Below are 24,289 nucleotides of genomic sequence, written 5' to 3'. Positions count from 1 at the left end.
AAGGAACTAGTTTCACTCTCTCCTGATGGATATGAACAGGGAAGTACTTTTTTTTTCTTCTAATTACTGCTGGTAGCCATATTATGATCCTGAAAGTAACAAGTCTTAGCAGGAAGCTGACTCTGTGGCAGCAGAGATTATGTCCTTAATGGCATCTCTAAGCTGCTGAATCAGTTGGCTCTGGAATCTATCCTACTGTTAAATTTCCTAGTATCCTATGTAATACAAGCCTAATATGCTAAGTGTCCAGTCATCCAGTCGACCATTCAACCAATCAAAGTGTAATATGCTAATGATATGCTAAGGCTGCTCAACCACTTGCTATGATGTGCACTGACCACCAGGGGGCAGTCACAGTCGCTATGATGTACACTGACTACCAGGGGGCAGATGCTCAAACCAGTAGGTTAGCTTGCTGCTGGGTCCAGCCAATCAGGACTGAGCGAGATGGGCCGGACACACCCTGGAGCCCTCCCGCAGGCCCTCCCCGGCTGGCCAACCTCTCACGTCCCTCCCTGATCCCAATCATGCACCAGTGGGGTCCCTTGGCCTGGCCTGCACCCCCTCGCAATCTGGGACCCCTTGGGGGATGTTGGAGAGCTGGTTTCGGCCTAATCCCACAGGCCAGGCTGAGGGACCCCCTGGTGCATGAATTTGTACACTGGGCCTCTAGTATGAAATAAATGCCCTTGGTGTCCAGGTCAATTTGAAGCAGAGCTTCTATTACTTATGGCTGAGGGTATCCTAATTGACAGAGAATTTGGTATCTGAAACTGAAATGCTACAAATTTCAGACAGACCCTAAAATACAATATGAAATTTGTTAAGCGGAGAAAGTGAAACCAATGTCAACGGGCACCCTGCTATTATTGCTGGTTGATAAGTTCTAGAAATGTGTTGGGGAAACAGTTGATAAAACTGTTTTACCTTGGGGAACAGACATATGCCTACTAAAGGCATAACATTTGGAGAAATAATAGGAAAAATTAGGAATGTTGGAATGAACCACCTGCTTCTTGTTTACTAAAACCCCATAAGAAAGTGATAAGCTAGGACTAAAGGTGGCCCATCCGACAGCATAAAAGAAAGAAAACAGAGATCTTTCCCAGAAAGGCCCTTTCTGTCTATGGCCTATAGTATAAATTTGTTGCGCATTCAATAATTTTGAGCCTGGAAGGTTGAAGACAAACAGATAAACCAAAATAATACCACAGATTTATACCCCAGAAAGGAGAAAGAGGAGTGGAGTGTGCACATCCATAGCAAAGGTTTGAGAGGCTCCAAGAAACTCTAGTCAGAATGACAGATGAAGATTTTTTCCTTGTCAGAGCCAGTGTGTAAAGACTAGGAGAGGTGTGATTATTTCTTTAAATATGCAGACACCAATGCAAAGCTACAAGGAGCACAACGATTCAGAGAAATATGACAAAACTGAAGAAAAAAATAAATCTCAAGTAACCAACCCTAAATAAATGGAGATCCATGTAGTTTCTGAATAAGAATTCAATTTAAGTAGTTCAATGAACTACAAAAGAACACAGGTGCCTCAATGAAATCAGAAAATAATACATGAACAAAATGAGAATACCAATAGATATGAACCATAAAAAAGAAATCAGACAAAAATTCAAGAGCTCAAGAATAACTGAACTGAAAAATTCAACAGAGAGCTTCAGCAGAAGAAAGAATCAGAAAACTTAAGAGGAGTCATTTGGAATTATTCAGTCAGAGGAAAAAAATGAAAAAAAATAATGAAAAAGAGTGAAGAAAATCTAAGGGACATATGGGATATCATCAAATGAATCAATATGTGCATTACAGAGTATAAGAAAAAGATGGGAAAAAGGGACAGAACACTTATTTAAAGAAATAATGAAGGAATTATCTCAACACAATAAAGGCCATATATACTAACAGCAAAAAACTGAAATCTTTTCCTCTAAGATTACTTACAAGACAAGGATGTTCACTCTTGCTACTTCTATTCAACATAATACTAGAAGTCCTAGCCTGAGAGATTAGGCAAGGAAAAGAAATAAAAGCCATTCAAATAATAAAAGAAAAAGTACAATCATCGCTCTTTGCAGATGACATGACCTATAGAAAACCCTAAAGACTCCCCACACATAACTGTTAGAACTATTAAATAAATAAGTAAAGCTGGAGAATACAAAATCAACATACACAAATCAGTTGCATTTCTATATACTATGAGTGAGCTATCTGAAAAAAAAAATTTAAAACGATCCCATTCAAAGTAGTATCAAAACAAATAAAATATTTAGGAATAAACAACCAAAGAGATGAAAGACTCATATACTGAAAAACTACAAACCATTGGTAAAAGAAAGTAAAGAAGACACAAATAAATGTAAAGACATCCAATGTTCATGAATTGGAAGACTTGATATTAATTAATATCCATACCACCCAAAGCAATTTTGCAGATTCAATGTTATCCCCATCAAAAATTTTTTTAAAAAATAGAAAAAAAAGCACCTAAAATTCATTTGGGACTTTTATGGTCAAAGCAAATAAAGAAGAATAAAGCTGGAGTCATCACACTGCCTGGTTTCAAAATAAATTACAAAGCTACAGTAATTAAAACTATATGATACTGGTATTAAAACAGACATATGGCCAAGTGGAACAGAACAGAGACCCCAGAAATAAACTCATGCATATACAGTCAACTAATTTTCAACAAAGGTACAAGAATATACAATGGGGATAGGATAATCTCTTCAACAAAGTCTGTAGGGAAAAATTGGAGGTCCACATGAAAAATAATGAAACTAGACCATCATCTTACACCAGACACAAAAATCAACTCATATGGATTAAATACATAGACTATAAGACCCGAAACTGCAAAACTCCTAGAAGAAAAGTTTCTTGACACTGATTTCTCGGATGTGACACCAATCACACAGACAACAAAAGCAAAAATCTACAAGGGAGACTGTATCAAAACTAAAAAGATTTTGCATAGCCCTGGCCGATGAGGCTCAGTTGATTTGGCATCATCCCAAGCATCGAAAGGTTGCTAATTCAATTCCAGGCCAGGGCACATACCCAGGTTTCTGGCTCGATCCCCAGCAGGGGTCTTGCGGAAGACAGCCGATTGGTGTTCTGCTCTTACATCAGTGTTTCTCTCTGTGTGTCTTTCTTCCTTCCTCTCTCTCTGAAAATCAGTAAACATTCTTTAAAAATTTAAAAATATATCTTAAAAGATAGGAGTCTCAGAGGGAGTGGGGGAGGGAGGCAGGAAGAGAGTAACCAAGAACTTATATGCATATATGCATAAGCCCTGGACACAGACAATAGTACTGTGAAGGCCTGGATTGGGGGGGAAGGGGAGCAGGGTGGAGGAGATCAATTAGGAGAAAAAAAGGGACATCTGTAATACTTTCAATAATAAAATAAATTTTTCTAAAAAGATAATGGCTGTTTCTGTGACTGCTCTTTCATAGAATCTCTAACTCTATCTTTTGTGCCATGGGTTTGTGGTTTCATCTCTGTTTTTTCCATCTTAGATCTCACACTGACTTAAAATTGGGGAAAGAACTGGTTTTTCTCAGAGAGTTAATCTCTCTGAGGTTAAACACTGGAGTGGAGAAAATGGGTTTACTCCCAAGCTCACTAATACCAATCCCCTACCCCAGCCCTCCAGCTTTTAACGCATGCAGGTTAAATACGCAATTCTTAGAGAGAAAGATAGTTTCATTTGGGGACTTTGCTTATTTCAGTGCAGCCAGAAACCAAAAGTATACTGCCTATCTTTCAACCACAACTGTGAAGCTAGAAAGAAATATTAACAGCTTTGAGATATAATTTACATATCATAAATGTACAAGTTAGTGGTTTTTACCATATTCGCAAAGTTGTACAACCATCATCACCATCAAACTTTAGAACATTTTCGTCACTCAGTAAGCAATCCATGCCTATTAGCAGTCACTCTGCATTCTCCCTAATCCCAGCCCCTGGAAACCATGCTTTCTGGCATGATGGATTTGTTTTTTCTGAACATTTCATAAATGGGGGTCAAACAATATTTGGCCTTCTGTGATCAGGCTCCTGAAATTAGCATAATATTTTCAAGGTTCATCTGTGTTGTAGAATGCATCAGTACTTCAGTACTTTTACCACCAAATAATATTCCACTGTATGGACATACCACATTTATTTATCCACCCATCAGTTGATGGGATTTGTGTTGCTTTCACTTTTTGCCTATTTTGATTAATGCTGCTGTAAACATTTGTGTACATGCGTTTGTGTAGCTATGTTTTCATTTCTATTGGGTATATACTTAGGAATGGAATTGCTGGGTCTAGATAGTACTCAATTTTTAATGTTTTGAAAAACTGCCAAACTGTTTTCCAAAGCAGCTGTACCATTATTTTACATTTCCATCAATGATGCATCATGGGTCCAATTTCTTGACAACCTTGCCAATACTTGTTATTGTCTTTTTTATTTTAGTTATCCTAATGGGTCTGAGGAGGCATCTCATGGTGGTTTTGGTTTGATTTTCCCTAATGATTAATGATAACAAGCATCTTTTTATGTGCTTTCTGGTCATGTGTACATCTTTTTGGAGAAATGTCTATTCAAATCATTTGGCCTTTTTTTTCATTTGGCCATTTTTAAATTGGGTTGTCATTTTGTTGTTGAGTTGCATTATACATTCTGGATACAAATAACTTACAAGGTACATACTTTGTAAACATTTTCTGCCATTCTGTGGGTTATCTTTCACTTTCATTAGGTGTCCTTTGAAGCATGTAAGTTCTAAATTTTTATGAAGTCCAATTAATTTTTTTCTTTTTGTAAATTTTGCTTTTAGTGACATATTTAAGAAACCATTGTCTAATTCAAAGTTTAAAAATATGTACTCCTATGTTTTATTCTAAGTCTTATAATTTAAACTCTAGAATTTAGGTCTATGATTCATTTTGAGTTTATGTTTGTATGGTGTGAAGTAGGAGGGTGTCTAATTTCATTCTTTTGCATGTAGATAGTCAATTTTTTCAGCACCACCTGCTGAAAGACTATTCTTCTTCCATTGAAGTGTCTTGGCACCCTTGTCAAAAATCAATTGACCATAAATATAAGGGTTTATATCTAGACTCTCAACTCTATTCCATTGATCTATGTTTACAGTTATGCCAGCAGAAGCTTGAAAATTTTACCCTTAGCAATTAACTGCCTACTCATTTCCTTGTATTCACTGTCTTATATGAAAGCATCCTTCTATATGCCTGTTCTACAGATCAAATAGGTCAAGTTTGGCAGTAAAAAATAGCAGAATATGACACCTCAAAATATGCCTCTTTGGTACAAGGATTATATCTTGAGTTGACTATTTTGAGAAACTTCAGATAGCAGAAGCTCTGAAAACAGAATAATAAGTTAACCCTTTAATAAGGGAAACTTACATTTATAAAGGAAATTTATATTAAAGAGGGGGCCTGAATCAGGAAGAGAGCTATTGGAGACAACTTTGTCACCTGAAAATCTTATCTGCAGGGTAGTTTACCAAGCATTTCCTCTTTCACTTTCCCATGAACTGCCTTTCCCCCTTTGAAGGGACAGACCCCTATCCCTTTCCTTAGCTGAGGACGGTGTATAAGTCTCAATGGTCTGGCTGACTTTAAGTCTCAATCTTTATGGAGTTCTGTAGGTAGGTAGGTATGTTATTAAAAGTGTTCATTTTTTCACCTATTAATCTCTCTTTATTATAGCTTTGGGGGGAAGGGGTTGATCTCAGCCAAGCACCTAAAAAGGTAGAGTGAAAATGATTGTTCCTTTCCTACAATGGACAGGATCCCCTTAGATGGGACTGATCTGTTATGGAATAACATTTGTTACACCTTACATCTAGAATGATACAGAATGATTAAAAATTATTTGGTCAGCCCTGGCCGGCTTGGCTCAGTGGATAGAGTGTCAGCCTGCGGACTGAAGGGTCCCAGGTTCGATTCCGGCCGAGGGCACATGCCTGGGTTGCCAGTTCGATCCTCAGTAGAGGGTGTGCAGGAGGCAGCCGATCAATGATTCTCTCTCATCATTGATGTTTCTATCTATCTTTCCTTCTCCCTTCCTCTCTGAAATCAATAAAGAAATATATTTTTAAAAAGTTATTTTAAAAATTATTTGGTCAATTAATTAGGTGTTTTTTTTCCCGAGTTTAATCTGGGCAATGCTGGCATGGTAAAGTTTCCACCTGTCTTCTTTTCAACCTTAAATTAGGCACGTTGGTAAACATGGATGATATCAGGAAATTATGCAAAGCAAATGTTATCATTTTAAAAAAATATTTTAAATGGAAAGGGGAGTGTAGCATATCAGAAACAGGTCAAGAAGGCATTCATTCAAAGTTGAGAGTTTAGTGTTGTGAGCTTTCATTTAAGCTACATATCTGATTTGTCATTCATAAAATCCAGTGAAGTCCATCCATCAGTTTAGAAATGAAAAAAAGAAAAGAAAAAACAGGCTTAGGGAAGATAAGTAATTTGTTAAAAGTCCCATAGCCAGTGAGTGATAAATAGGACTCGCACCCAGGTCTGACTAATTCCCAATTCCAAAGGTGGACCTGAGAATATTATCATAACCACCAATCAGTATACTTTTCACCATGTGCTCTTTTTTTCTCCCTTGTGCCCCCTCCCCTGTTTAATAATGTGGGAAGTATGTTGGCAGTAGAGAAAAAGGCTCATACCAGAGATAGGGAGTGTAAGGTTGTTATTAACTTTCTGAATAAGCATCAAAAACCTTAAAATGTTCCTATTCTCTGGCCCAGTAATTCCACATCTAGGATTTTAATGTAAGAGGAGAATCAGAAACTTGCACAAATATTTATGTGTAAAAGATATTAGTGAATTATAGTACTATTCATATTTGTCAATGATTGGAATTAATGTAAATTCCAATCAATGAATACAGTCACACAACAGAATTCTTCAACTGTTAAAACTAATGTTTTAGAAGAATACTTAATATGAGATATTTCTAACACATCATTAAGCTTTTTCACAGAAAAAAAGACTAGATGGACCTGGGAAACAAGCTCCCAGCTGAATTCTCTCAAGATGGTACAGAAATCACCCAACACTGTGTCCTAATGTTAAAGGGAGGGAACTTACCATGAAAAGCCAAGAGGCCTACAGAGAAATTGATAAGAGATGCATTATTAATAGAGGCATCCAGCTCCAGACCAAGTTAAAGTTCTACAAAGTTGTGGAAGGGGATTGGGAAGAAGAATCTTGCAGGAAGCAGAGTCCTGGGGAGTCAGCTTTGATGGACAGTGCATGCGACTCACTGACCAGCTTTTTGACAGACAACTCCAGGGACAGGCTTTCCTTTTCACAGAACTCGGGCTGCTCTTAAGTCAAAGAGGCTGAGTCACAAATGATGCTAATAAGCAACTAAAATAACTTCTTACTGAACAGAAAAAAACACATTATTTTCAAAGGGGAAGTAGGGATATGACGCTGGGTAGTTAGCAGTCTATTGCTGACTCTGTCACCACTACAGACAGAAAGGCCAGCTCATGTGTCAGACACGTTAAAAAGTGAAAGTATCTACATCATATCGGAGCTTTCTCCCCAAACATTTCAAGAAAGAAATAAGGCCAACCTCCATAATGGTACCAGTTATGCAATAATATTTCTACAGAGTCCCATAAATGTCTCCACATTGACCCATTCTCTAATGGAAATAGCTGGAGAAATATAAGTATCAAGACTGAGTACATCAAAGGCATCATTGGAAAAGCCCCCACACGGAGAAATGTGTGGGCCCAAATTCTTCCACTCTGGAAGGGTAAAAGCCTGAGCTGATGATGCTGGGATAAGACACTGAAATCTTTAGAGAAGCGAAACAAGATCACTAAATAGCCTTTCCCTTAGAAGTAATGCTAACTTTGTGGTTTGGGTTTGAAAGGCACAAAGAGGTATTTTGCATTTTTTAATAATAAAAAGAAAAAATCATGATCATTTGTCTCTAACCCATGTCTTCTCTTCTAAAAAAATAAAAATCATGTGCCTCTAATCTGGCTTTCCTTCATTATTTTCCACCTGAGGAACTGTAATTGTTTAAATTTTACTAAGATGTTTTCTATTCTTCCAATATTGCCTAATGCCTGAATAAACAGCACCATTTCTCTGTTCTTTGCAAGTGCACTTGTTAAGTGTTCCTTAGAGCAGCAGTCACCAACCGGTGGTCCGTGGACTACTGGTGGTCCATGAGGTCCCAAAGGTTGGCAACCACTGCCTTAGAGGGCCTAACCTTGCTTGCCTCCCCACCCCCGAATCCTAAAGCAGGGGTGGGGAACATCTGGCCTGAGGGCCGTATAAGTCCTGCAAAATTATTTGGTCTGGCCCTGCCATGGCATTAAGGGAAAGTTAATTAAAGGTTTGGCCAAATATAGCAGGCTAATTTTTAAGTTGATAATTTTATATGGCCCTCAAATCTATATATATAAAAGCCTAAGCGACTGTTACGACCAAACGACCAGATGCTATGACATGCACTGACCCCCAGGGGGCAGGTGCTCAACACAGAAGCTGCCCCCTGGTGGTCAGTGAGCTCCCACAGCCAATCTCCCACAGCCAGCCAACCTCCTGCAGTCCCTCCCCCTGGCCGGCAAACCTCCCATGGTCCCTCCACCCATCCGGTAGGCCCTGTCTAGCAGGCCCTGTTCAGTGGCTGGCAAGCCCTGTCCACCCTGGCCCCGATCAGGACTGGGTGAGACGGCCCTGATAGGTCCTGATCACTGGCCAGGCCTAGGGATCCCACCCGTGCATGAATTTCGTCACCGGGCCTCTAGTGATGTTATAAATATCCAAATGGCCCTTGGCAGAAAAAAGTTCCCCACCCCTAAAGTTACATGGCCACAGTTTGGTCATGTGGTCAAAACCCAGTTTAAAGCCTGTTTCTTCTTTAAAATTCTTTCCATCCACTTCTCTTGAGGCCTCAATGGCCTTTCATCCAGGATTACACTTATCTATGTGAGTGTCTGCCCTCAGGTTCTTTCAGAAAGAATACAAATGGTAAGAGAGTGGACTTTGGAGTCAGAATGTTCTGGTTTCAAATCCTCATTCTACCCCTTCCTGCAGTAAGGGCTAAATGACCCAGAAGAAGTTATCTAACTTCTCTGAGCTCTAGTTTTCTAATCTGCAAAATAGAAAGCCTCACTCACCAGGTTCATTGTAAGGTTCAACTAGACTGCTGCTGGCACACTGAGCTTCTTCTTTCCCCTCTGTGGGCATTGTAAGTGCTAGATAAAGACTAGACATATAATAAGTATGGTAGTAGAAATGGGGGAGTTAGCTCTAGCCAGTGTGGCTCAGTTGGTTGGGTGTCATCTCATGCACTGAAGGGATGCCAGTTCGATTCCTGGTCAGAGCACATGCCCACGTAGCAGGCTCAGACTGCAGTAGAGGGTTAGGGTGCATGCAGGAGGCAGCCAATTGATGTTATGCTCTCACATCAATGTTTCTCTCTCTCTCACACTCTGCCTTTCTCTCTCCTACAAAAACCAATTTTTTTAAAACACTTTTTAAAAAATGGAGGACTTACTTTCTCTTTGAGAAAGGAGAGAACTGTATCATGGATTCTCCCCAGTTGAAATTAGAAGTCTAGACCTAACCCCTCCTTCAGACAGTACATTACACTGAATATCCTAAAAAATACTGATTTTACTTCATAATGATTATGTTACACTCAGTGTCCCAGGAACTTTAGAGGATAAATGAAAATCTAGTAGAGGTGAAAAGATAAAACTAGAAACATATGGATCAGTTTACATAAGATACATGTAAAGTCTATTATAAAACTAGCATCTGTACTTTTGAATGAAAATCCTTTTCTGTATTTATCTGTCACAGTTGTTTGTAATAGTTTATTCATTTTTTCATAAAGATGCTCCAGGAATGATCGTGAATATCCCTCTTAACAACTTCTGTTACTGAGTTCCGGCTGCTGCTGTATTACAAGCATCACCTTGTAATAAATGAGCCCAGGTACCCCTACTCCACGGACTGCTCTCACTCCACAAAGCACACACACAAACACACCCACCCCACATTTCCTCCTAGGTTACTTACTACCATGCCTTCCTGAACCCAGCCACACTGAATGGGCCAGTATTGTACAGGGGATGCTGGCCAGATCCTAGTATCTTTCTCCTAAAGAAAGTGCAATGGCATGCAAAAATCTGTCAGTAAGCTTCCTTCAGACAGACAAACTTGGGATCCCTATTGTTATGCTTTTATTTTCTGTCTCATATTGAAATAAATATAAGCAATGTGTGTGTGTGTGTGTGTGTGTGTGTGTGTGTGTGTGAGAGAGAGAGAGAGAGAGAGAGAGAGAGAGAGAGAGAGAGAGAGAGAGAGAGAGGAAATATACATGGTGGGGGAGGGAGGATTTAATAGCTCAAGTGGTCCCTGAGAAACCAAGAGAAAGAAAAGCATTCTTGGGTGTGGCAACATTGCAACTCTTGTTATATTCCTTTGATGCCCAGCAAAAATAAATTTGCCACGCATACGCGCACGTGCGCGCGCACACACACACACACGTCAGTACCCTTGGATGTGTTTTGAATGTTTATTTATTGAACACTGTATGTTTTTTAAAAGTACAACAGGTAGTAGGAGATTTAAACAGATACAAAAAACATGTTCAAATTAAAACAGCAGAAAACAGTATCTCAAGATCAATGACCATGATATGTATCCTAATCTTAGTATTTCTCTAGCTTTATAAGAAGTAATCTATCATGTTGTACGCATTAGCTCAGGCATTGTGTAGATAAAAAGGCCAAACCATCCTGAAACAGGAAACCAATATTCTTCCTGTCTAATCAACAAATCTAAACATTTATCCTTTTCAACTATTTGCTCCAGCTCTCGTCCACCACAACAGGGTGAGCCACATGTTCAGCATCATTTTACAACAAAGAGAACATTTTCATGAGCCACTTTTGTCTCCCCGCCCCCTTAATGAAAGAGGAGGAAAAACTGTTTCATACAGAAGGCGTGAGGCATATGCATTGGAACTGCCACAGAAGTGTGGGCTAATGTAACCAAGAGGGATTTCACCTACATCCATTCAGTCAGCTCACGGGGGTTTAAAGAAATTCCAAAGAGTCATCAGAAGAGGAAAAATAAAGGTAATGCTTTTTGCCACACAGGTAAAGTCTTTGAAAATATGTGTAATATGTAAAATATTTTGACACCCCCATGGTATTTTTCCAGAATTAACAGTATAAATTGCTCCTTTTGCTCAAGAGCTCTCTATCAGCTCTCTTATCACTACTCGCATCAACCTCACCTCCTGCCACAATGTACAAGATGCACTTCTTGTCCTGTATTGTACTAACTCTCGCATTCATCGCAGACGGTGCACCTACCTCGAGCTCCAGCCAGGAAACACAGCAGCAGTTGGAGCACCTGATACTGGATATGCAGCAGCTTCTGAATAGAGTCAGCGTATGTATATCCTTTGCTTGCTAAAATGACTCCCTTTAACTTTTCTGCCTGGAGTGCACTTTGTAATAACAGTCTGTTGTGTTTTCTCAGAATTACAAGAACTCCAAGCTCCCCATGATGCTCACGTTTAAGTTTTACATGCCCAGGAATGTAAGTACAACTTTCTAAGTTCATTTTGTGTTTTATTAAGATGCAAAGTAAAATGGAAATTAGCACACTGATTGTATTAATGGCATCTCACCTGAGAAAAAGTATTAGTAACCAATATTTTTAAATATATATCCAGGTTTGATAATGGGGCTTTTGTAAAATGGCTTTGCCTATATATTTTTTAGATGTTCTTGTTTGTGTTTGGAGGGAAAGGGATTGGGAAGAAAATAATATTCTCATTTCATTGCTGGGACAGTTTTAAAACAAGGTTATGTGAATTTACTGCTTCATTTGAAAATGTAAAACTCTACAGATATCGATTATGTACTTTTACCATGAAAATTACTGAAACTGACATCAGAGCAGCCCTCTTTAAAATAAACCCTGTGTCCTAGGAGAAATCTCTAAGAGTCTGCCTTTGAGAGGCAACATAGCACTAATCCATAGCACAGACCTGAGGGCCAGATCTGAACTGAAATCTTAGCTCTACCATGTCCTAGGTTTTGTGAACTGGGGCAGTTACCAGGCTCTCTTTGTGACTGTTTCTTGTCTACATCTGTGAATAACTACATACTTCATATAGTTCTGTGAGGATTAATATGTAAATGTAAAGGACTCCTACAAGTATCTGGCGTATGGTGAGCACCATACAAGCATTTGCTGTTACTAGTAGTAAATAGTAAAGACAAAATTGTCCCTGGAGAGTATAAAGTACAATTGTGGACTTATACATCTTTTATGCCAATAGGCCTAGAGACTTATGCTAGATGATTTATTTTCCAAGTTTAAAAGCTCCATTTGGTTGTTTTGGGATTCAGGTAGCTAGATAAGCACAGATCATCCAGGCCCCTATTGCTAAGAGAGGACTGCTAACAGCTACGTGGGTCAACAGAGAACAGGCAAAACCAGTGCTGGGGAAAGCCTCGGGGGGCGGGAGGACGGGTGAGAATGGGATTTAAAGGATCATAGATGTAATTCCATTGATCTGCCTCTTACTTATTCAAGTTATGCTTCAAGCTACTCTTTTAAAAGATGAAAAGGAAATAACTTAGTGATCTCCTCCAGCTGAATCAGAGACACATACCTCTTATCTCTAGCAACTTAAAGACTCTAGACTAGCAGTTCTCAACCTGTGGGCCACGACCCCTTTGGCGGTCAAATGACCCTTTCACAGGGGTCGCCTAAGACCATCCTGCATATCAGATATTTACATTACGATTCATAACAGTAGCAACATTACAGTTATGAAGTAGCAACAAAAATAATTTTATGGTTGGGTCACAACATGAGGAACTGTATTTAAAGGGCCAGAAGGTTGAGAACCACTGCTCTAGACCAGTGGTCGGCAAACTCCATTAATCAACAGAGCCAAATATCAACAGTACTTCTTCAAAATAGACTCGCCCAGGCCAAAAACTGACTTCTGCGTATGGGCCACGAAGTTTCAATCGCACTGTACCCGGCTCGCACGTGGTATTTTGTGGAAGAGCCACGCTCAATGGGCCAAAGAGCCGCATGTGGCTCGCGAGCCACAGTTTGCCAACCACGGCTCTAGACTTTTCTAAGGGGACTAACTCCAAGTTGCCCATGCCGAAAACTCCAGCCTTGAACTTGTAGAACCTGCAGTAGCAAGTTGAGAGGCCAGCAGATGAAAATGTCTTAAGACCTGTGTGGTGCAGTGCTACCTCTCCCTCTGAAGATTGTTAGAAACATGAGATGGGTGCATAGTAAAGAGGATGGTAGATTCTTTGAAATCTAACAGTTTCTAAATGACAACTCAAGATCTATTTGAAACCAAAGTGATGTGATAAACTCCATTCACTTGTTCATTTTACAACCATTCCATGTTTCTAAAAGATTTCAGAAAATGATAAAAACAATTAATTCAAAGGATTCTGGGTTAATGCTATAAAGATAAAACTGAAATTTAATCCTGGCTCCTCCTGGTCATGTGGCCTTGGGAGAACACAAAATCTGAGATTTACTTTCCTTATTTGTAACATGGAGATAACTCTGCATTGCCTATCTCAAAGGGTGGCTGTGAGACTTAAATGAACTTATTTAGGAGAAAACACTTTGAAATTATCACGTACCATAGAAGTGTGAAATACTATCATGTGTATATGTCTAAATCAGAAGGCCCATTCAAAAATACTTCAAATATTGCAATGTTTTATTTGGTTGGTACAAATCATTTTTAAAAATGCTTAATGTACTTATTATAGAAAAGTAAACAATTAAGATGCAGTTATATGTGACTTGCTATTTTGAAAGCCAATCTTATACAGTGTTACAATGGCTAATGTATAAAATGTTGGCCTGTGACCGATGGCATCCAAGAGCTCCTTCTGTCCTAACATTCCATGATTCTCAACTCTTGAACCATGAAACACTAGAATGTGACCCATACCACATTCCTACTCTGGTCCTAATAATTCAGCCTGTATCTGTGACTTACAATTAGGTGCAGAAATGTTGCCTTTTTGCAAAACCAAATTAAGTTGAAATTAATGATTATTTGTTAACTAACAATTAATTCTAATCGTGAGTAGCTGAACTCTAGTTTTTTCCAGTCTTATCATGTAAACTCTATTGGTCCAGCTTGACAGTAATGCTGAGAACAGAGAGAGTGGTAAAAACCACGTCCTGCTACTCTTAATAAAATAAATTTGAGGTTATGTTCTGATTGACTTTGAGTCAAGGCAAACTAACCTAATAATATTTTTTATTATTCCAGGCCACAGAATTGAAACATCTGCAGTGTCTAATAGAAGAACGTGAACCTCTGGAGAAAGTGCTAACGTTAGAGAAAAGCTTGAGCAATATCACGGAATTAATGAGCAATGTCAATGTACTCGTTCAGAACCTGAAGGTAAGGCAATACTTCACTTGCTCATCTGGAAAGAAAATACATGGAAGGGAGGGGCATTTTAGAGTAGTACAGCGTTTTTGGTGTTTGTGAAGTGCTCATACATTTTAAATCCACTGTGAGCATGAATCATTTGTGTGTTAGGTGATACACTGTGGAGCTGGGAAGAATAAGATATAAGGGTAAGAGCCAGAAGGTTTCCACCCACCATCCACACAGGGACAAGCCCGTGGCCCTGCAGTCACCTCTCACATTAACACAACACTGAGAGTAGAAGAAAACACTGAACTGAATGTCACAGAAAGCACAGTTTTCATTATATATTTTTTTAATTCCTTCAGGCCATTTTCCAGAATTACCAACACTGATTATCTAAAAGGCCTTTTAAATGAGGTTTCCCTACCACTGGTAGAAGGACTAAGAGACTGGTCTAAAAATCAGCAACCATTAAAATAGCCAATGAATTAGATAATTAACTCCTTATTTCGAGGCAATACTTTCAAAACCTTAAGAATTTTTAAACGCAGAGGAAGCATGAAATATACAAGGGACTCAGGTGATGTAAAAGAGATTCATGTCTCTCTTTTTTCATCCAATATGCCAAAGTACAAAAGTCATGAGTTAATAGGTATCCTAAATAAACAGTGTAATTTTAATGATGGTAGAGCCAAGGTCCTAAAAAATCTTAACTCTAGTTGTTTCCGAACAGAAGTCATTAGTAGGCTGTTCCTTTCATTTAATTCTTTAAAAATACATCGAGAGCAATGTCATCTAGACATTGATAGACTGTTTCTCATCTATGTCAAAAGGTATGCTCTAAAATTTTTTACCAATATCAGAGAACTGACTCTAAGTTCTTGATGCAAAATTAAGAGAAAATTATGTGAAAATCAGAGACTCTGAGTTTCAAAAGCCTGATGTTTTAAAAATCTCACTCTCTAAGAGGTTATAATATTCAATTGTATGTAAAAAAGTATGTAACACTTCAACAGTTTATTTAAAGGGAATGAATACTTTATCTCACTTGGTTATGTTCCCAGGATAGGTATTACTTCAAAATTAAAAAGCCCTCTTTTATCTTACTATATATCAGAATATTTTCCTACTTTGTCAGCTAAAGGCAAAGGAAATTCATTTCCAAAGTCAGTCCACAAAACAAAACTTCCATTGTTTGAACTTTCAAAAGTTGGTCCTTTACTGATACTGAGGTGGGGGGGTGGGGTAATGGCTATATATGAAACTGTTTTTCACACAAATTACCCCCAAACAGAAGTTTGTCCTAACTTACTCTTGACTGGCTCTATCTCGTTTAGGGGAAAACATGAAGAGATTCCTTTAAATAGAATAACAGGAGACTTGAGGTTTAAAAAATAAAGTATAATGTGTATATCACTGGTACTGCACACATGTAACCTATAGATATAGATTTACATGCAGAGGAAAGGAGGGTTAAAAACTTGATTTTGCATGCATTTAATGAAATATTTGTTTAGATCTGTTTTCATTTAAAATGCTTACTTGGCTCTAGCTGCTTTAGCTCAGGATATAGAGCGTCATCCACGAACTGAAGGGTACCTGGTTCAATTCCAGTCAAGGGCATGTACCTCAGTTGCAAGCTCGATCCTGTGCAGAAGGCAACCAATTGATGTGTCTCTCTCATATCGATGTATCTCTCTCTGTCTCTTCTCCCACTCTCTCTAAAAATCAATGGGAAAATATCCACAAGTGAGGATTAACAACAAAAATATGCTTACCTGGCAGGTGTGGCTTAATGCTTAGAGCATCAGCCTAAGAACCAAAGGGTCATGGGTTTGATTCAGTCAAGAGCATGTATCTCCATTGCAGGTTCATTCCCTGGCCCCAGCTGGTGTATGTGTGGGAGGCAACTAATTGATGTCTCTCTCTCACATCAATGTTTCTCTCTCTCTCTTCTCGCACCCACCTCCCTTATACTTTCTTTAAAAATCAATGGAAAAACTATCCTTGGGTAAGGATTAACAACAAAAAATGCTTATTGGTATATAATTCAAGGGGGAAAATATTGTGTTCCTTAAAATTGACAGGATTAACAACATCAGCTTGTGTGTTACTATCACTTGGTGTCATAACATATAATTTCAGCATATCAATTTGATCATTTCAAGAAAATGAGATTAATATGTTTAACTCCTTGAAAATAAAGGCCATAAGCCTGTAATACGTCGAGAATAATTATATCTAAGGTAAACCAACCTTAACTAAGAAAATAATTATAATTTTTGTGTTTTAGGGACCTGAAACGAGATTCAAATGTGACTATGATGATGAGACGGTGACCATCGTAGAATTCCTGAACAAGTGGATTACCTTTTGTCAAAGAATCTTCTCAACACTGACTTAAGTGCTTCCCATTTAAAATGTATCAGGCTTTCTATTTATTTAAATATTTAAAAATTATATTTATTTTTTGATGTATGGTTTACCTTTTGTAATTATTCTTCGTCTTCAGATGATAAATATGGATCTTTTAAGATTCTTTTTGTAAGCCCTAAGGGCTCTAAAATATAAATTATTTATCCCAAAGTATTTATTTTTATATTGAATTGTTAAATATAATGTATATGTGTAGTTCAATTCATAAAATTATTTAATAAAGGTGATGAATAACAACAAGCACAGAATAATCACTAAAATATTTTCAAATTACTCCTGTGACCTCACAAGACAGCTAAGATGCCTACAAAAGTCACTCTTCTCCTGGAAGGTATGTGGAATAAGGAAATGGGCTTCTCAAAGCTCTTGCTTTCTCCTACCATGACCTGATCAGTTCCTTAGTTCTAGTTTAAGAAAACCTCATCAAATTATATGATTTTCTATCTCCATAAACAAGATGCTAACACAAACATTCTTGAAACTCTTCAGATAATTGATGTGTCTCTCCATCCATTTCCCAACATCTTACACATTGTTCTCTGCCCTCAGGAGTCTCCCGGCCTGTTGGCTCTCCACTGGGTCCTGCCACTGGGGAGCCCTGGTGGGTAGTGGGAGGGATAGAAGAGATTCCCGATTTTCCCCATGGAGTGGTTGTGCCTCTCAGCCAAGGCGGCTCTCTCAAGATTTTTCCCTCTGGGTTCTGCTAACTTTTCTTTCCACTCCTCCCTTCAAGCAGGCGTGGTGCACTTCTATTACCAGCTCCAAGTACTGTACTCTTCCTCATAGTTTCCCTGTACCCTAGCTTGGTAAATCATCTCTTTATGAGACCGTCCTTGAATTATTCCGAGTATGCTGTTTCCTGACGCAGACACAGTAATTGTACCAGAAAAAGCACCATGAAATAAACTCTCACATAGGCTCCTGGGTCAGGATTGTTCATATAGTAAAGGACCACAATGATAGTATGACATGGGAAATCTATGGAATGCAATAGCATCCTAATTATCATCAATGGTGGCATAGAATGAAATGCAGGAGGGCAAGGTGTTGCGAGATCCAAGGCCATGACATTTAATTGTTACAGCAACAATAGTTATGAAAATTGCGATTATTACCTAGATTCTTTTCATGGTCTAGACACAGAAGAAAGGGAAAAAATTAAAGTTATGAATATACACTTAAAAACATCCAAGGAAGTCCTCATTGGCAGTTTTTAAATATTCCATTTCTAGAGCAATGTGTTCTTTCCAGCTCCTCCACACCTGCCTCGGCCCACTCACCAGCTGTCAAAAATGGTAAAAGAAACCACTTACTATGATGTTTTGGAGGTCAAACCCAATGCCACCCAGGAAGAACTGAAAGATTTACAGCCCGGTTGGCATGGCGTAGTAGTTGAGTGTTGACCTATGAATAAGGAGGTCACAGTTTGATTCCAGCTCAGGGTATATGCCTGGTTTGCGGGCTTGATCCCCAGTGTGGACAGTACAAAAGGCAGCCAATCAATGCTTCTCTCAAATAATTATTTCTATCTCTTTCTCTCCCTGTCCCTCCCTCTCTGAAATCATGAAAAATATATTTTTAAAAAAGAAAAGAAAAAGGCTTACAGGTAGCTGGCCTTGAAGCACCACCTGATAAGAATCCAAATGAAGGCGAGAAGTTTAAACAGATTTCTCAAGCTTATGAAGTGCTTTCTGATGCAAAGAAAAGGGAATTACGTGACAGAGGAGGAGAACAAGCAATTAAAGGAAGGTGGAGCAGGTGGTGGTTTTGGCTCTCTCATGGGCATCTTTATACATTTTTTGTTTTGTTTTGTTTTGTTTTGGAGGAGGAAGGTAGAGAGAGAAAGGAGAGGTAAAAACGTTGTCATCAGCTCTCAATAACCTTAGATTTATATAATGGTGCAACAGGAAAACTAGCTCTGCAAAAAGATGTGATTTGTGACAAATATGTAGGCTGAGATGATAAGAAAGGAACAGTAGAGTGCTGTCTCAACTGCTGAGGTACTGGAATATAAATAAGAAATCACCAGATAGAACCTGGAATGGTTCAGCAAATTCAATCTGCATGCATGGAGTACCAGGGCCATGGGGAATGGATCAGTTCTAAAGATGGATACAAAAGCTGCAATGGAAGGAAGATAGTTCGAGAGAAGAAGATTCTATAAGTTCTTAATGATAAAGGCATGAAAGATAGCCAGAAGATAACATTCCATAGTGAAGAAGATCAAGAACCAAGACTGGAGCCAGGAGATATCATTGTTTTAGATCAAAAAGACCATGCTGTTTTTATGCGACAAGGAGAAAACCTTTTCATGTGTATGGACGTACAGCTGGCTGAAGCATTGCGTGGCTTCTAAAAGCCAATAGCTATTCCTGACAACCGAACCATAGTCATCACCCTTCATCCAGGTCAGACTGTCAAGCATGAAGATATCAAATGTGTGTTAAATGAAGGCATGCAAATTCATCATAGACCACATGAAAAGGATCACCTAATCATCAAATTTAAGGTAAACTTTCCTGAGAATGGCTTTCTCTCTCCTGATAAACTCTCTTTGCTGGAAAAACTCCTACCTGAAAGGAAGTAGAAGAGACTGATGAAATGGACCAGGTAGAACTGGTGGACTTTGATCCAAGTCAAGAAAGACAGTACCATTACAATGGAGAAGCATAAAAGGATGATGACATCATCCTAGAGGTGGTGTTCAGTGTCAGATTTTTTTAAAATATATATTTCATTGATCTTTTACAGAGAGGAAGGGAGAGGGATAGAGAGTTAGAAACATCGATGAGAGAGAGCCTCCTGTACACTCCCCACTGGGGATGTGCCCGCAACCAAGGTACATGCCCTTGACTGGAATCGAACCTGGGACCCTTCAGTCCGCAGGCCAGCGCTCTATCCACTAAGCCAAACCGGTTAGGGCAGTGTCAGATTTCTTAATGGGGCCAGTGAATCACACTCACTGCTGGCATTTTATTTACTGTAGTGAATGAGTGAAGGACTGTAATTGTAATATACTCACTAGTTGTTTTAATATGCAACTATAGTAGTGTTTTAAAAGTTAAATGAAGAATAAACTCAAATACAAAAAAATAGTCCACTTCTACAGTGGTAATAGGGTATACATGGCAGAGGGCGGAGGCTGATGTAAGATCTACAGAAATGCAGTTAGACCCTCCAGGCCTCTCCTACTAAGGGTGGGAAGGAGTGAGGCCCTAAGATGTAGGATGCAGACACAGAGAATACTCATTTGCCCCTTTTCTTTTCTTTAGTTGTGTCCCTTCTGAGGAAAAAAATTCCTCTCCTTAAAAGCATTCCAATGACTCACAAATTGAGGGCAATTTTCCCCAGAACTCATCTTTACCAGCTTTCATTGCCTCCAGGCCTAAAATGAGACTTGTTAAGATCTCAACATTGCTGGGGAATAGAGTGTTTAGCCAATGGGGGTGGAAAATAAGTCATATTTGGGCTGATTTAACTGAGATTAATGAAACTCCCTGGGATTCAGAATTTAATGAGAACTTGCAAATGGCATTAATAGTTGAGTAAATGCTTAGACTCCCAAGTAGCCTCTTTCAATGATGTTGAAGCACCAGAGCCTCCCCATAGAAGACTCCCCAGGGAGAGGCTGTGTTGGGATAGGTGAGTAGTGCAGTCTTCTCATCTTGCCCAGGAAGACACTGAGAAATGCACAGGTAAGGGGGACCCCAGCGCCACCAGAGTTCTGTGGTGGGTTTCTTCCTTAGGACTAGAAGTGACAGAGGGTGCTCCTCTGGTGCCACTGAAACCACTACCCAAAATCAAATATATCTGACAACTATTATAACACAAGGAGTGACAGAGCAGTAAATTGTATTTAAAGTCAGATTATAGGATGTATCAGGATCAAACTATTTCTAAAGAGGAAATTCTTATCCTTCCTGTTTACTTAGTATTTTTTCTCCTTTCTCACATCAAAGAAACTATCAATTTCAGCTCATTCTCAAAGAAAATAAACTTGCATTTATAACTCACAGTGATCCTTCATTAACTGTTATAAAGTCTGACAACAATTCCTACCAATCCTCATCAATATTTTCAAAGCATTTTTACATATTTCACATATACATTATGATCAAATTATTTTTCACAAGTTTCATCTAAGGCTCTCTTAAAATAATGCTCACATCATTTCATGTGCAAAATAAACTTATCTAAAAATACCTCCCAATTTAAAGTCTAAATTTCTATAACAGATGAAATGTCTGTTTTATCCTGTATAGGCACTGCCTTAATACATGATGAACACAACTATATTTTTTATTAAAAAGTTCAGAATATTGTTTTCTAACAATTTTTAATACCATGGCACAGATAAGAAAATGGAATTACTGAACTTGGGGGTAAAAACAGGCGGCCTAAGCCGAGATCTGACTGTCCAGGGCTCTGTCTGTCCCTGGCCCCACACAGACTCCTCAAACGTTGAAGGGACTCAACACTAAAATCTCCATTCATAATCCATCACTCATGCCAATAATTTAACTATGAAATATTCTTGCTAAAATTTTGAACTAGACTTTGAAAGCCTCTAGATTTAACTATTGGATTCAGGAAATACAAAGGACAAAAGACCATGTTAAATGACATCACGGAAATGTAGGCAACAAAAATGAATTTGTGGGATACTTCAAACAAAAACCCATTTTTCAAGAACCAAATTAAGAGAAAAAAAATGTGAGGAAACATATAGATTACTAGATACTTAACAAAAGTACAAATTTTAATATATGTAATTTTTATCTTGGTTCTAACATTCTACAATTTATGAGATAATGGGAGGATTACTATTAATTTTTCAGGTGTGCTAACTGAATTGTGGCTATACATATGTGTGCATTAAAGAGTCCTCACATTTTATAGATACAAATCACAGTATCTTCAGAAGAAATAATATGTCTGATATTTGTTCTAACATAAACCAATTTGGGAAGGTATATATCAAACAAGATTGCCATTTTTTAATTATTGAGTTTGGTGATAGGTACTAGTACATGGGGATTCATTTACTATTCTACTTTTATATGTTTGCAAATTTCCATAAGTAAACAAAAAAAAATGTTGTGGCGTGGCATCTGAATGTATGTCATTTCCCTACACAAAATCCTTCAAGAACTCCCTTCTGCCTCCCGAAATGAGAAAAAATGCTAAATTCAATTCTCAACTTCTCCAGCAAGAGTTCTATACTCTAGCCTCAAAGACTGACATTTCCCCTCTAATCTTTGCTTTATTACATCCTTATAAATTTTAACTATTCTTCAATGCTTGCTCAGGTAACAGAACCTTAGAACTAAAAAGGACTTCAATTTAGATGCAACTAGTTTAGTGGTTTTTGAACAACATTAGAAGTTTAGAAGTCTGAATTTAGTAGTTTACTTTTCTTCAAGCAAAACATCTTATGCAACCCAATACATAATAGATAAAAGAAGATAGGCATTGCTGCTTCGATGAAGGGTAGCTTACAGCCCTTTCTATTAAGCCTCCACCCCTGAAAAATAATGATGTAGTATCGATTTCATCCCCGCAATAAATGAAAAACTGAGCTAAGAGAGATTAAGTAACTTCTAACAGTCATAAAAGCCAGTGGGTTTCAAGCCATCTCCTGTCCTTTCCACTAAATGACGGCCTTCTACTAAATGCTGGCCTTCTACTAAATGCCATCTCCTTCATCCTTTACATAATCTCCCTTGATACCCCTCTCTAGATATGATCTTTCTCTAAACCAAAACAGTACAAATAACTGAGTAGACATAACACATAGAGACACTCTGTGACTATATGTTGAATAAATAAGGGATACTTACTAGGTTGTCTGTAAAAACAGTTGGGTATATTCACTTTTCCTTATTCTTAAAACTAAATTTCTTGAGAAAATAAATTGTCTTTTACTGATTTTCATGGCAGTGTCTAACATAGGGCCTTTACTATTTAGGCAAAACTTTCAGAGGCAAGTATTAACCACTTGGTACTCTTCCTCATGTCTTAAGAGTCAATCTAAAGCAAAATACCCATAAATGTGAAGAGCCAAGAGAAGGTGAAAGATCTTATATTTTCAAAAGCAAGTTAACTATCAAAAAATAATAGAAATAAAGGCTGGAAATCAGTTGTGGAAGGAAATAATTCAGAAAAGAGACTGAAAATATTTAAAAAGAAAATACTAATTTGGAGGAATAACCAATAAATATCATCTAATTCATGAAAATGGAAATTAATAGTATATTTATGTTGATCCACATGAAACTGCCCATATTTGACCTCTTTAACCTATCAAAAAATGGCAGTTTTACATGGTTCAACCTTATAGTAGTAAGTATAGAATCTAGTCTACTGAAAGACATGTATATCTTTCCAGAATGACTTCAATGTTCATCAACTAAACTCTGCCAAAAACCCTACATAACTTCCTAAGAGATTATCACAGTTCCTATGGGGTGGCATGAAGCTTACCCTATGTAATAAAAAGCTGATATGCAAACTGTCCCCTCAGTTCAACCGTCTGCTATGACACGTGCTGACCACCAGAGGGTGGTGCAGAATGAAGGAACACTCTGGCAGGTAGCTGGGGGAAGGAAGGCCCCGATCAGTCCTAATTGCCAGCCAGGCTTCGGGACCCTACCCATGCACAAATTTCACGCACTGGGCCTCTAGTAAATTTGATAAAGATTCAAGCTAAGAGGAATAAAGTCTGAGAAATAATAATGTTTAATTAATTCACCTGTGACTGAAACTAAGGAATAAACTGAAGAGGCTAAAGTATGAAATAAATGCATAGCTTCACTAAAGATACATATTCTAACTCAAGAGTAACTAAACTTTCCCTTCTCATCTAAGCATTGTAATTAGATAAACAAATATAAAGCTAAAGAATCTTTTATTGATCTTATTATAAAGAATTAATTCACATTTGAATGGATCTTATAGGACACTTGAAAATGAGCAATCTTATTTAAAGCATTTATGATAATCTTATATTTATCAGATTAACTCATTTATCAAATTATTCCCTAACATGTTTAACATTTTTCTGCATTTACATGTGCAGTTTGACATAAGAAATGGTTTTAGTTACTGCTTTTTACTATCACATAGTATGGTGATTGCAAATATTAGTCACTCAAATGTCTGTTGAATTAACCAACAAATGAGTAAAAATTATTATTTGTATTCTTGGATTTTAATTATTAATTTAAAAAAATTAAGTGAGCCTGGCTGGTGTTGCTCGGTGGTTGAGCGTCAACTTATAAACCAAGAGGTCACGGTTCAATTCCAGGTTTGGGTACATGCCCGGGTTGCAGGCTTGATCCTCAGCGTGGGAAGTGTAGGA

The 24,289-nt window shown here is 38.1% G+C and overlaps 1 protein-coding gene and 1 pseudogene across 1 annotated transcript; both read left to right on the top strand.

The window, feature by feature from the left end:
• The first annotated feature begins 11,203 nt into the window (after positions 1-11,203).
• IL2 (interleukin 2) lies at positions 11,204-17,063 on the top strand. The gene is made up of 4 exons (XM_036314321.1): positions 11,204-11,498; positions 11,589-11,648; positions 14,386-14,520; positions 16,787-17,063. Exons 1-4 carry the CDS (start codon positions 11,352-11,354, stop codon positions 16,895-16,897), a joined length of 453 nt encoding a protein of 150 aa, XP_036170214.1. The 5' UTR covers positions 11,204-11,351; the 3' UTR covers positions 16,898-17,063.
• A 1,158-nt stretch (positions 17,064-18,221) lies between these two features.
• On the top strand, positions 18,222-21,568 carry LOC118657917 (annotated as a pseudogene).
• The last annotated feature ends 2,721 nt before the right edge of the window (positions 21,569-24,289 follow it).

Source organism: Myotis myotis, unplaced genomic scaffold (genome assembly GCF_014108235.1).
Source record: "Myotis myotis isolate mMyoMyo1 unplaced genomic scaffold, mMyoMyo1.p scaffold_m19_p_6, whole genome shotgun sequence".
In the NCBI taxonomy this organism is placed as follows: Eukaryota; Metazoa; Chordata; class Mammalia; order Chiroptera; family Vespertilionidae; genus Myotis; species Myotis myotis.
The sequence above is the reverse complement of the archived record's forward strand: the minus strand, read 5'-3'. Positions and strand labels throughout refer to the sequence as shown.

Excerpts from the sequence above, each read along its gene's own strand:
- IL2 (XM_036314321.1), top strand. The coding sequence starts at position 11,352 with ATGTACAAGATGCACTTCTTGTCCTGTATTGTACTAACTCTCGCATTC. Across the intron at positions 11,649-14,385 it reads AGTTTTACATGCCCAGGAAT|GCCACAGAATTGAAACATCT; the intron begins GTAAGTACAACT and ends TTATTATTCCAG. Across the intron at positions 14,521-16,786 it reads TACTCGTTCAGAACCTGAAG|GGACCTGAAACGAGATTCAA; the intron begins GTAAGGCAATAC and ends TTTGTGTTTTAG.